Source organism: Myotis daubentonii, chromosome 11, assembly GCF_963259705.1.
Source record: "Myotis daubentonii chromosome 11, mMyoDau2.1, whole genome shotgun sequence".
In the NCBI taxonomy this organism is placed as follows: Eukaryota; Metazoa; Chordata; class Mammalia; order Chiroptera; family Vespertilionidae; genus Myotis; species Myotis daubentonii.
Window position 1 is genome coordinate 33,009,834 of NC_081850.1, and position 13,849 is coordinate 33,023,682.

The 13,849-nt window shown below is 35.5% G+C and overlaps 1 protein-coding gene across 8 annotated transcripts in view; it reads right to left on the reverse strand.

Moving 5' to 3' along the window:
- Window positions 1–13,849, reverse strand: part of JAK2 (Janus kinase 2) — a 113,263-nt gene that overhangs the window by 31,846 nt on the left and 67,568 nt on the right. For all 8 annotated transcript variants that reach the window (XM_059656732.1, XM_059656733.1, XM_059656735.1 and 5 more), the window contains 6 exons: window positions 13,587–13,773; window positions 12,831–12,958; window positions 9,535–9,669; window positions 7,511–7,598; window positions 4,363–4,490; window positions 3,276–3,414 (listed from right to left, as the gene is read on the reverse strand). In XM_059656732.1, coding sequence (XP_059512715.1) covers window positions 3,276–3,414; window positions 4,363–4,490; window positions 7,511–7,598; window positions 9,535–9,669; window positions 12,831–12,958; window positions 13,587–13,773 — 805 coding nt within the window. The remainder of the gene's footprint in view (window positions 1–3,275; window positions 3,415–4,362; window positions 4,491–7,510; window positions 7,599–9,534; window positions 9,670–12,830; window positions 12,959–13,586; window positions 13,774–13,849) is intronic.

Genomic DNA, 13,849 nt, shown 5'->3' on the forward strand with positions numbered 1-13,849 from the left:
GGGGTGTGCAGGAGGCAGCCGATCAATGGTTCTCTCTCATCATTGATGTTTCTCTCCCTCTGCCTCCCTTCTGAAATCAATAAAAATATATTTTTAAAATTAAAATAAATAAAATAGAAATATACAGTTTATGAAAAATTGTTTAGTGTCATGAATAATCATAGAACAAAGCAAAACAATGAGGTATGATTTTAATATATTAAAATATATTAAATTAAGAGTTCTCTAATGCTTGAAAGCCCTCTAGGTCACTGAGTACCACTTTTTCAGAGCGTTCCCTGATGGCTTATATCGAGAGCCTAAAAAATGTTCCCATCCCTTGATCCAGTAATTGCACCGTAGTGATCTACTCTAAGGAAATATTCAGAAATATAGCTAAGATTTTCACATATTTTCATAGTCTCTAAATAAATATAAAAATAAAGAATGAATAAAATCTGACCTTTCATACATAATTAGGGATAGCCAATTTGGCCCAGTGGATAGAGCACTGGCCCAGGGACTGAAGGGTTACAGGTTCGATTCCAGTCAAGGGTACATACTTTGATTGCAGGCTCAATCCCTGGCCCAGTTGGGGCACATTCGGGAGGCAACCAATCAATGAGTCTCTCTCACATTAATATTTATTCTCTGTTTATCCCCCTCCCTTCCACTCTCTCTAAAAGTTAATAGAAAAATATCCTTGGGTGAGGATTAACAACAAAATTATCTTTATTTGATGTATCATTCACAAATACGTTCTTCCATATAATGAACTCCCTTTTCATTTTGTTGATGGTTTCTTTTGCTGTGCAAAAACTTTTTATTTTGATGTAGTCCCATTTGTTTATTTTCTCTTTTGTTTCCCTTGCCCTAGGACAGTGATAGCGAACCTTTTGAGCTCGGCGTGTCAGCATTTTGAAAAACCCTAACTAAACTCTGGTGCTGTGTCACATATAGAAATTTTTTGATATTTGCAATCATAGTAAAACAAAGACTTATATTTTTGATATTTATTTTATATATTTAAATGCCATTTAACAAAGAAAAATCAACCAAAAAAATGAGTTCGCGTGTCACCTCTGACAAGCGTGTCATAGGTTCGCCATCACTGCCCTAGGAGATGTATCGGCAAACATATTGCTAGGAGAGATATTTGAAATTTTGCTGCCTATGGTTCTTCTAGGATTTTTATGGTCTCATAACTTACATTTAAGTCTTTTATCCATTTTGAGTTTGTTCTTTTTTAAAATATATTTTTATTGATTTCAGAGAGGAAGGGAGAGGGAGCGGGAATAGAAACATCAATGATGAGAGAGAATCATTGATCAGCTGCCTCCTGCATGCCCCCTACTGGGGATCAAGCCCACAGCCCAGGCATGTGCCCTTGACAGGAACTGAACCTGAGACCCTTTAGTCCACAGGCCAATGCTCTATCCACTGAGCCAAACCACCTAGGGCTTGAGTTTATTCTTGTGTATGGTGTAAGCTGCTGGTGTAGTTTCATTTTTTTTGCATGTACCTGTCCAATTTTCCCAATACCATTTATTGAAGAGAGTGTCTTGACTCCATTGTATGCTCTTACTTCCTTTGTCAAATATTTAGAATAATGACAGGTTGATTTATGGGGGTCTCTGTTGTATTCTATTGATCTATAGGCATGTTCTTGTGCCAGTACCAGGCTGTTTTGATTACAGTGGCTTTGTAGTATAACTTGATATCTGGTATTGTGATCCCTCCAACTTTGTTCTTTCTGAAGATGGCTGTGGTATTCAAGGTCTTTTTGGCTCCACATAAATTTTGGAGTACTTGTTTTACATCTGTGAAATATGCTATTGGTATTTATTTTAAAAGAGATTGCATTGAATCTATAAATTGCTTTGGGTAGTATGGACATTTTATACCTAGAGAGTATTAAGCTAAGGAAAATAAGTCAGTCAGAGAAAGACAAGTATCACATAATCTCACTCATATGTGGAATCTAAAAAACAAAATAAACTGATGAACAAAATAGATCCAGAGGTATAGAAGTATAGAAAAGACTGTCAAATCACAAAGGGAAGGCAGGGGTGGGGTTGGGTGAGGGCTAGAAGGGGTCAGTGGGGAGAAAAGGGGAACATCTGTAATATTTTCAACAATAAAGAATTTTTAAAAACATTATCTTATCGTCCTCTGGACCCTGAGAAAGATGCCTACTAAGAAGGGCTCCTGGGGAGCATGAGTGTGAAGAGCAGCGGGGGAGGGGGGGAGGTTGGGGCTTAATGGGGGGGATGAGGACACATCTGTAATACCTTAACTAATAATTAAAAAAAAAAAAAAAGAAGAAGGGCTCCTGGTAGCTAACTGGGCTCAAATTAAAAAAAACAAAAACATAAAACCTCTAGGGCCTAGCAGCCATTTCTGTACAAGGGCCTCTCATGCAAACTGTACTTTAGGAAGAAGTCTACACTGTACTACTGACCTCTGCACTGAACTGCCTGCTGCATTGTTTCTGCCATTTGAGTTAGTCCTTATAAATGAGTTCCTGAAATCGTATTTCAACCAACAAGACTAAAGTTTTCCCCATCCAACTGGAGCTGTGCAGCTGCAACCAATAGAGGGCTCTATTCTGACCAGTAAGGACAGTACTTTTTGGACCAATCAAATTGTGAGGATTTGGAGTCTTCATTTGCATCAGGACAGACCAATCAAGGACCAGGGTCTGGAACTTCTGTCTATATAAGCCAGCTCCCCTCTAGCTCTAGAAGGCACTTTCTATTTCCTCCAAATACTGAGAACTGCATTTCCCTGACTTCTCAGCAGAGAACACAGAGCAGACCAGTGGAGGCCAGAGCAGATTTGCACAGAACAGAGCAGACCAAAGCACAGCACAGCAGACTAGCACAGTGCAAAGCAGACTGGCACAAAGCAGAGCAGACCATCAAGGAGGAGCAGAGCAGAGCTGCCTAGCCAGAGAGGGGCCTGGCCCCAGAGTTGCCTCACAGTCTTGCTATATTCATAGCAGTGCTATATCACAATTAGCTGTTTTGCACTGATAAAATTTCCTTTTTCACCATACCCCAAATGGGGATTCCTGCTGGCATTGAATTAGCACTAATCCCTAGTAGCATGCTTATAAGGACAAATGGACAAAGACTAGGATGTAACTATAACTTAATTTAGATTGCTAAAAATGTTAGATAAATTTTATATTAATCAAGAACATGCCAATAAAATGGTTTAAGAAAAATTAACGTGTTTATGCAACCCTCCAAGTAAAGCTTAATAAAATTAAATATGATCCCTAGAGAACTTACTGTCCTTTGGCAAAACTGTAACACTAATGCCAGGATCACTAAGTTTGATGAAAGGAGGATTTCCTGTCTTCCTGTCTTCTTCTCTGATAAGTAGAATGTTTTTGGCACATACATTCCCATGAATAAGGTTTTTTTCTTCCTATTCGAGTAAAATATAAATACATTCAAATATCAATCCACAAATATATGAACATTTAATATGTCTTAAGCCCCAAATGGATTTAAAAAAGAAAAAGACTATTAATTAGTAAACATTAATTTGGAGGTATGCTTTGAGATAATAAAAGGAAATTTTATGGCAACACTGTGCTTCCTGTTTTACATTTTAAATGACACAATAATCTATGCCCAGAATAAAACAAATACATTAAAACTACCCAATGCCACTTCACTTTTAAAGTTGAGATTTTAAGTAGTACCTATTTTTAGGTAGTAGCTGAGAGAAATACTATTTATTTTCAGCAGCAGAATATAGGTGTGCTCTGAGGGGTCTGATCCCTGGTTGGCCCTCTGGTATTCTGCTTCTCCAAAAATATTGCTTTCTTATTAGACATAATTTCTAATTGCCCACAAACACTACAACAAGGTATATTCTGAGTTTTCTGCTATCCATAGTTAGCACATTTCTGCATAATTTTTTGTTCAATTCTTTAAACACAAGTGACATAAACCTTAGATTGTTTGTCATCAGTTCTAAGAGATTGGTGAAATGACAAAACTATATTAAAAGTGACTTTATATAAATAAATATATGCCTACAATAATACCTTTCATAAAACAAACAGATTTTAAATACCTTAGCATCCATTCACAGACTTATTTCTTGTTCCCAGGTCAAGATCCTTTCTACATTGCTTCACTAAATAAAATACCTGATGAAGAATATACTGCCCTGGCTGGGTGGCTCAGTGGTTGGAGCATTGTCCCATACACCAAAAGGTTGCAGGTTCGAGCCTCAGTCGGGCATGTATGGGAGGCAGCCAATCAATGTTTTCTCTTACATCGATGTTTTTCTCTCTTTCTCTCTAAAACCAATAAAATATATCCTTGGGTGATGTTTTTTTTATAGAATATACTAATTACTTACTAGAAAATGCATGGCCCATGCCAACTGTTTAGCCACTTCAAGTTTCCATAATATATTTATAGAATTTTTATTCTTTTTCAAATATGTATCTAGTGATCCAAATTTCACAAACTCCTGAACCAGAATATCTGCATTAAAATATAATAATGATAAGGCTCAAGTACACATACAATACAAAATATATATAACTTGAAACTTGTATAAATAGGTATCTGTGGGTATTATGGGAAAAGAGATTAAACTACATACAATTCACTATTTTAAAAAGCTAAACAGCTGCATACCATTCAGAAGGGGGGGTCAGTTTATTCACAACAGCAAGAGGTAGGAATCTAAATTTTATATACATAATATGCATTATACATAGTAATAAATAAATAATACATAGTAAAATATATGTGCACAATACATGAAATATTATATATGTACATAAATATTTTATAATACACATTTTACACACCCCTACACATATAAAATATTACTTCAGCATACCTCTATGTGTCATCACTGAATTATGGCTGCTTTTTTAAAACAAATAAAAATGTCTCACATTATTAATTTTTCTTCCATGAAACTATTTAGACATTCAAAACTTCCTGAATTCTTCTTCCACACACAAAAATAATAACAATGTCTATTCTATTGGAGATATGAAGGATAATTTGAGTTTGAACTGCATCCATTCCTTTAATTTATGCTGTAAAAAATTGTTTTGCATTGCTTTATCTTTAAAACTATTTTTTAAAAATACTATCAAGATATATATTTTCCAGAGAAGCAAGTATTTGCTTTTAAAAAAAATGCTGACTGCCATTATGAAACAGTAAAAATTCCCTGTTAATACTAACTTATTTCCTGAAAGCCAAGACTGTTTCTACATAAATGCATGTTATTTAATAATTAACTGGGTTTAGGGTTTATTTACATTCTTCTAGTAATCATTTGTAATAGAGTAACCTTAAGTTCTTGATTTCAAATTTGAATTTATTGATATTTTGTTTTTTATCAAGCATAGTGTTGTCTTCAAAATTAAATAATGGAAAATTAAGCTACAAAATAAAAACCACAAAAACTCAAGTAAAAATTTTTAACATGGCATAATGATACATATTTTTAAAGAAATTCTCACAGACTTCACATTGTTATCCATGTTAGTTCATGGCCCAGTAAGTTATTAAGTGGCTAAACTTCATACATGCCTATATTTCATATATTTGCTGTAAAATGCATACTGTAGATCTAATCTCAAATTGTGATACTGCTTGATTTAATATTAAAATGACTTAGTTTTCATTTGGAATGCAATAATTGTTATTGACAAAAGTTGCCTTTGGACCTCGCTGAGTAACAGAAACAAATTAAAGTTTTGCTGCCCATAGTTAATTTGGAGAACAATCCACATACCAATAATTAAAAATTGAGCAATGTTACCCCAATAAATTTAATTTTAGAAAAATGCCTGCAGGAAAATTTGTTAGGGGAAATATCCAGAAAAAGACTTAGTAGCTGCAATGTTGCAATGAACAAGAGATTAATAAAATCTTTTTTATGTGGCATGTAAGACTTACTATTTTTCATAGATACCACAGATTATCATATGTCCCCTTATTTTATGTTATACAAGAAAAAAATACCCATTAAGCTGAAAATGCCATCAATTATATCACAGCTTCTCAATTTCAGATTTTTTTAAAATATATTTTTTAATTGATTTTTTACAGAGAGGAGGGGAGAGGGATAGAGAGTTAGAAACAACAATGAGAGAGAAACATCGATCAGCTGCCTCCTGCACACCCCCTACTAGGGATGTGCCCACAACCAAGGTACATGTCCTTGACGGGAATCGAACCTGGGACTTTTCAGTCCGCAGGCCAACGCTCTATCCACTGAGCCAAACCAGTTAGGGCCAGATTTTTTTTTTTTTTAATGAGAAGAGTACATCACAGAAACAATGAACTAAATACAAAAGCAAGTGCAAGAATTGGAATTATATGCTCTAAGTATATCCTCCCCAAGTGAAAAATTATGAGAAACATCAATAAATAAAAAGGATAAATACAGAACCACTCTAGTTGGTGTTAAGTGGGTAGAACTCTCCACTACTGCACTTAGATTTATAGTCATTTTATTAATTCCTCTGAAATACCTGAGGAACTTACAGAAAACAGATTTGAAAGCTATTGCCTTTGAAAAGATTATCAATATTCAAATATATGAAGCAATGTTATATGAGTACGGTTGCATATCTAATCCGCATTACTAATTGAAAATAGGAATTACATACAAAGTTTCTGAATGTAAACCTTGTAAGTTTTTATGAACAGTCTAAATTTAGACATAGAATATATCTGATAGCAACATCTAATCATCTCAGTCAGTTTCATTCAAAATCAGTCTAGGCCTGGCCAGTGTGGCTCAGTTGGTTGGGCATGGTGCTGTACACTGAAAGGTTGCCGATTCGATTTCCAGTCAGGAATCATGCCCAGGTTGCAGGCTTGATCCTCAGCAGGGCATATGCAGGAGGCAGTTGATCGATGTTTCTCCCTCTCTCTCCCTTACTCTCTAAAAATCAATGAACTCTTTTTAAAAAATCAGTCTATAATTTATATGCTTTATCTTTATAATTCCAAATAAATGGGTACTGTACAGAAATGTCCAGTTATTCCATTATTATGTTAAACCAGCCATAATATATAGGGTTGGGCAAAACTAGGTTTACAGTTGTTCGTATGGAAAAATAATACAATAATTAACAAATATACAAGAAAGAATAAACTCCATTTAGAGTACTCACAACTATAAACCTACTTTTGCCAAACCCTGTATATTATGGTAAAAGATTAGTAAACATTGTTTATTATAATACTCTACTGTTTAACATAAGCCATATTAACTATTTTCTGCATTTTAATTTCATTCATTGGTTTCCTTTTTTAGAAGGCTTAACTGAACAGCTCTACAATGATTTGGTTTCAATAATATTTAACTCCTGTTAAACTATGGTTTATACTGATACATAACTATGATCCTGAAAATGATCATAGTTTCTATATAAAAATTTTGGATGTATATAAAATTTCTATATAAAAAAAATGGATGTACTGAGAAAGGCATAACATTAACATAAAGAAGCCAGAGCTTTACTTACTCTCCTCTCCACAGACACATACTCCATAATTTAAAACCAGATGCTTGTGAGAAAGCTGGCTCATCATGCTTGCTGCTTCAAAGAAAGACTAAAGAAAAGAAAACCATACAAAAAATGCAAAAGAATTATTGTTTTTGCCTATAAGTATTCACAGTTCAGAAAGATGTTCTTTGGCGGTGCAGTGGTTCTCAACCTTCCTAACGCCGCAACCCTTTAATACAGCTCCTCATGCTGTGGTGACCCCCAACCATAAAATTATTTTCGTTGCTACTTCATAACTGTAATGTTGCTACTGTTATGAATCGTAATGTAAGTATCTGATATGCAGGATGTATTTTCATTGTTCGCGACCCACAGGTTGAGAACCGCTGGTAGAGAAATGCACTTTCTCCTCTTCTCTGCAGAACTATATATGTAAGGCTACGAAGTACTTTGGTCCCCTTATATGGTCTTGCAATGCCATCAATCTTAATGCTAGAGTTCACCCTGAAGAAACCCCTCAATAAGGCTGGAATAGAAGATAGCAATGGAAAAGAGCAATAGTGACACAAGGCAGCATGAATGATGGAAGATACACAGGCTTAGACTCATGACACCTAGAGTAGAAGACAGAGGTACAAACAGAAGTAGACACCAGAGAGAGTGATATGAGATTGAAGTAAGTGGATGGGAGCTTCAAATAACACTTCCTAAGGAATTGGAATGTACACCTGGAACTAATATAGTGTATGGCAACTGTAATTAAAAATTAAAATGATTTAAATTTAAAATAAAAAAATTTTAAGTAAAAAAAAAATTATCTCTGTGCATATAAAATATCATGACAACTATGTTGGGAGATTAGCATGGTATTAACATCACTCTAACTCAACTAAACTTTGACTAGAACTTCTGGCTATTGCTGCTGAAAATCATATTCACCAACACTGCGGTGTTCTGGATTAGAACAACTCTTTGACTTGTATGTTTCACATCCTCTTCTTACTAACATCCTTTAAGATATTTTAAACATCACAAATGTTTGGTGATGCTGTGCTATGCTAAGAACTCAGGCAAATAGCAGCTGGGTTTCTGTGGGCTAGTATCTCTGTAATCCGTATTTCAACTAGAATGTTTCTTAGTACAAACTTTTTTTAAAAATTGATTTTTAGAGGGAGAGGGAAAGAGAGAAAGAAACATCAATGTGAGAGCAAAGCTTCAATCAGTCTTCTGAGCACCCTCCACTGGAGATCAAGCCCGCAAAAGGGGTATGTGCCCCAACCAGGAACCAAACCAGTAACCCTTCAGTGCACAGGACGATGCCCAACTAACTGAGCCACACAGACCAAAGCTAAACTCTCTCTTTTTATTTTTAAGTAGATGACATTATGAAAGAAATCTGTGGAGCCCATAAAGCTCTGGGAACCAAGTCTGAAAACCACTGCCTTAGTATATGCAGAGACATAATGATACCCTTAACACAATGCCAAAAGTAGTTTTAAAATGTTATTATAAAAATCCTATATAATAAAGCCCTAATATGCAAATCGACCAAATGGTGGCATGACCAGTCACTCTGACGTGCACTGACCACCAGGGGGCAGATGCTCAACGCAGGAGCTGCCCCTGGTGGTTAGTGTGCTCCCACAGGGGGAGCGTGGCTCCTCCAGAAGCTGGGCTCATGGCTGGCAAGCACAGCAGTGGAGTGGCGGGAGCCTCTCCCGCCTCTGCTACAGGACTAAGGACCCCTCAGGGGATGTCCATCTGCCATAACCTGGCAGTCGGACATCCTCTGAGGCATTCCAGACTGCAAGAGGGCTCAGGCCGGGACCCCCACCCTCCAGCGCACGAATGTTGTGCACCAGGCCTCTAGTATTCTATAATTTTCTATAGCCACACTAGAAGGCCATCCTCAGAAAGGTCCTTGATATAAACTTTTTAAAGTTACAATTTTGAAAAGCTGCAAGCATGATGTGTTGTGTGCATATTAGGCCCACATCTTTAAATATCATAAACTATATAAACTACACAAAGAATATACATACCTCTGAATAGTTTCTATGTGCTTTATCCAGAACTTTTAAAAGAACTTCTGTTTCATGCAGTTGACCATAATCTCCTACTTCTCTTCTTACACCTTTAAAAATTTTTGTAAAAGTGCCTTGGCCAAGACTTTCATTCTTTAAAAGAAAGAAAGAAAAGAAAATAATGAGTAAAGATAAATAAAGATGTGAGAATTAGGAAATATGTTCAATGACAAAGAGTAAAAAAAAAAAAATCCATGAGCAAATATCTCCCAGATTTAAGACTCTGGATTATATTCTGCTTCCTTATACAATAATAGAAGACAAAAAAATAAGGATTAATGAATAAAGTGTATTTTTGTTCCACCCATTCTTAAACCCCCTGGGTTGGCTATAATTATCACCTATATTTACCTACATTTTTTTTTATCTACCTACATTTATTTACATGTGAAATTTTGTTGCTGTTGTTGCCTTTCCTAATAGTGCAGTATAATGGCAGTACAGTATGGTCTGTGGAGGCAGCATATCTGACTTGTTCCATATTACCTACTACCTTCTAGTTGTTTGACCCTATACACAGTCTTCGGGTTACGTCACACTCGAGGTCATTTCGTGGTTACGTTGCCATCTCCCATTTATTTATAAAAAAAAGAGTTCTGTCATTTCGACGTATGTACATATGTGCTTTGTTTTTTATTATTAATTTACCACAAGGTCAGGAATTGTTATCTTTCTTTTAATTTTTTTTTTTTTTTACTGTTTCACTTCATTACTGCTGTGTATGTGCTCCATGTGAGTGACGTAGGTGCTTATGTAGGTGGGTTCCAACTTACAGTGAAAATTGCATTACGTCGCGCCATAGGAACGGATCTCCGATGTAACCTGAGGGCCTACTGTACAGGCAATTTAATCTCTTTCTGCTGCAGCTGTCTTTTCCTCTTTGGAGGAATAGGAATAACTATTTTTCCATAGATTGTTATGAGCAATAAGTGAATAAATACATGAAAGCACTTAGTATAGTCTATGACACAGAGTAAATGCTCAATAATTAGCCTCTGCTAGTATTTCTTATACATCCTTCCAGAGTAATTGTTGAAACCCTGAACTCTGAAGCAGGGCTGCCTATGTTCAAACTGAAAGTCTACTATTATTCGTTTTATTAATTAGGTTACCTGGTGACTCTGCTTCCCATTACCTGAGGATGTCTTTATAATTCTTGATAATTTTATCTACTATCTCTTTATGGAACTTGGACATCAGTGATCATTTTCCTACTCATTCTGCTCAACATGAAAATTTTTCAGATCTCTCTGCCAATTCACTAATTATCTTTTCAACTAAAGGCAATCTGCTTATTAACCTGTTCATTTTGTATCACTGTCAATGAGTGTGATTTTCCATTTCTATATTTTTCTTCTCTAAATATTTGTTCTTTTTTAAAAAGTGTCTTGTTTTTCCCCCATGCTTCCACTGCCTTTTATATCTTTAAAAATATGTATTTTATTGTAGGGCATGGCTATAGGGTTAAGCCTCGGACTGACCTGTTGGCAAAGTCACAAACAAGTCCCAGCTTAGAGGGCACAGTCCTCTTAGCATAATTAGACTTGACCTTATGATGCTCCCTAGATCTTATCTGGGAAGCTAATGGGCTGAGGGAGGTGCAGCAAGTGCTGCCAAAACAAATGAAACTCACAAGAACAGTGTAACTTTGGTAACCACTACCTTGTTTACCTCTGGCTATAAAATAAAGGCTCACCTTGCCTCTGGCGGGCACAGGAAGATCCATCTAGACCCAGCTTATTCTCTTTGTCATTTTCTCCATTCTTCTCCGCCCTGACTCAGGCTTTTGAACCCTTGGCTGAGCTGGCTCGGCACATTTTATAACCTCTTTCTAAAAATCTGTTATATGAAATACTTTGATGTTTGCTGGTCCGCTTACTCTTGGTTATTCTAGGGCTATTTCTCTTTTAATTTTTTCAATTAAAAGCTCATGGTTGGCCCTAGCCAGTTTGACTGAGTGGATAGAGTGTCGGTCTGGACTGAAGGGTCCTGGTTTGATTCCAGTGGGGGGGGGGGGGGGGGAATGGGGGCAGGGATGCATACCTCGGTTACAGGCTCCCCTGCTGCCTGGGCCCAGGTCAGGGCGCATGCAGGAGGCAACCAATCAATGTGTTTCTCTCTCACTGATATTTCTGTCTTTCCCTCTCTTTTCCACTCTCCCTAAAAATCAATGGAAAAATATCCTCATGGGAGGATTAAAAAAAAAAAAAAAAAAAGCTCATGTTTGGAGTCATGTCATCGGTAGACTTCTGAGTGAGCGAGGTTAAGAATATGTTCTTCCAAAAAGATTTTGTTTCTGCTTCTGCCAAGCACTACAAGGTATTACTAGGGAAGTATCATTTTTTTTTAATTTTAATTATTAGCTTAGATCAGGCGGGTGGTATAAACCCAAACTCAAAAGTCTATGATTACAAATTCTCAGGAGAGACATTTTTTCCTAAGAGCCCACCTAAAACAACACTTCTCTTCCCCTTTTGTTAGTGGGTGAATTTTTCACAATCCACATATTGTTTTACTGAGAATGTATTTATTTGAAGGTCCTGGCTTTATTCAGACATGGCCTCACTTTTAACTTCTGCACTTCTATAGGCCTTAAGACTTGGCCCTACTTTTAGATCTTAATCTCCTTGATTAGTGAGACTAATCCCAACCCCCAACATCATTCTATAGCCAAACCATCAGATATTATGTACTACTTTATTTTCAGTTTCTTTTTTTAAAAATATTTTTATTGATTTTAGAGAGGAAGAGAGAGGGAAAGAGAGATAGAAACTTCAATTGATTGGCTGCGTCCTGCACATCCGCACTGGGGATCGAGGCCGAAACCCAGGCATATGCCCTTGACCGGAATCAAACCCGCGACCCTTGAGTCCACAGGCTGACGCTCTATCCACTGAGCCAAGCCAGCTAGGGCCTTTCTTATTTTTAATCCCTTGAATTTCCCTTACTTTCTCTACAATTTGAGAATTAAGATATAGGTCTTTTGTAGAAGAAGATTTTTAATTTTTAATTTAAGATTTATAAAGAAATTTTTAAAATCCTGTAAAAAAATACAATCCCTTCTTAAAATAACATTATTAATTTCTCACTTAAGTTTCGTATTACACTTTCACAAGAAATAAAAGTATTTGAAGTGCAAAAAATTTTAATATAGTTTATAATAAAACACTTCCAAATGTCACATGAATATAAGTGGGAAACATTTGTAATTTTAAAAGGACAAGAAAGACCATAATCAGCATCTAGTGACTTACAAATACTAAATCTTCATTTCGGATTTTGTGAAACACCATTTGGTTCACATTATTATGTCTCTGTAATGTTGGTGAGGTTGGTACATCAGAAACACTATTTGTTCTAAAGACTAGAAGGTTTGATTTATCTGTAAAAGAAAAAAAAAGAACTAATGAAAACATATATAATCAAAACATGCTGAGGACATAAAGTTCTCCAAGGGGGTAAAATAAAATATGTTCTAAATATAAGAAATGCTTAATAACTTTGACTGTTCATTTTTTTCTATAGAAAATTATTTTATCAGTTTATTCACTGAACTTTAATGTACCTTAACCAGTTATTTCAAATATTCAAAATTATTCACTTCCATAACTCAATTTTCAGGAATTTTAATAATTTTTAATAATCATTATTTCACGAGATTTCCAACCTTACTATTTTTATTTTAAAAGTATAAGAAATTATGGTGTTTACTTAGAACCACATATGAGAATTTGGTAGTGAGGTCTTTCACTTCAATTAATAAATGATTGATTTATATCAAGCATTATTATTTTTAATATCATTTTAGAATTATAGAACTTCATGTCACTTCTAGAAAACCCAAACCAAACTGAACAATCCTATTTGAGGATATATTTATAAAGGAGGCAAAAGTAATCTGTTTACGGAGCTGCTGCTTTCATCTTTTTAAATCAATCTACTAAAGCTATCACTCACTATATACACAAGCCATGACCCATATTTTTAAAATAACTAGAAAGTTATTTTACCTTTTGGCTTTGGAGGACAGCATTTTGTAAACTGGAAAATTATATTGTCTGAGCGAACAGTTTCCATCTGGTAGCAATTCAAAAGATCTTTAAGATTATTGAAGTTCTTCTTAGTTCCACTGAGGTTGTATTCTCCATTCTCATTTTTTGTAATCAAACAGTGCTTATATTCAATGACATTATCACGCTATATAAGTTTAATTATAAAGAGAGAGAGGGGAAATCACAATGGACATCATAGTGATTACTATTACAAAATGGAT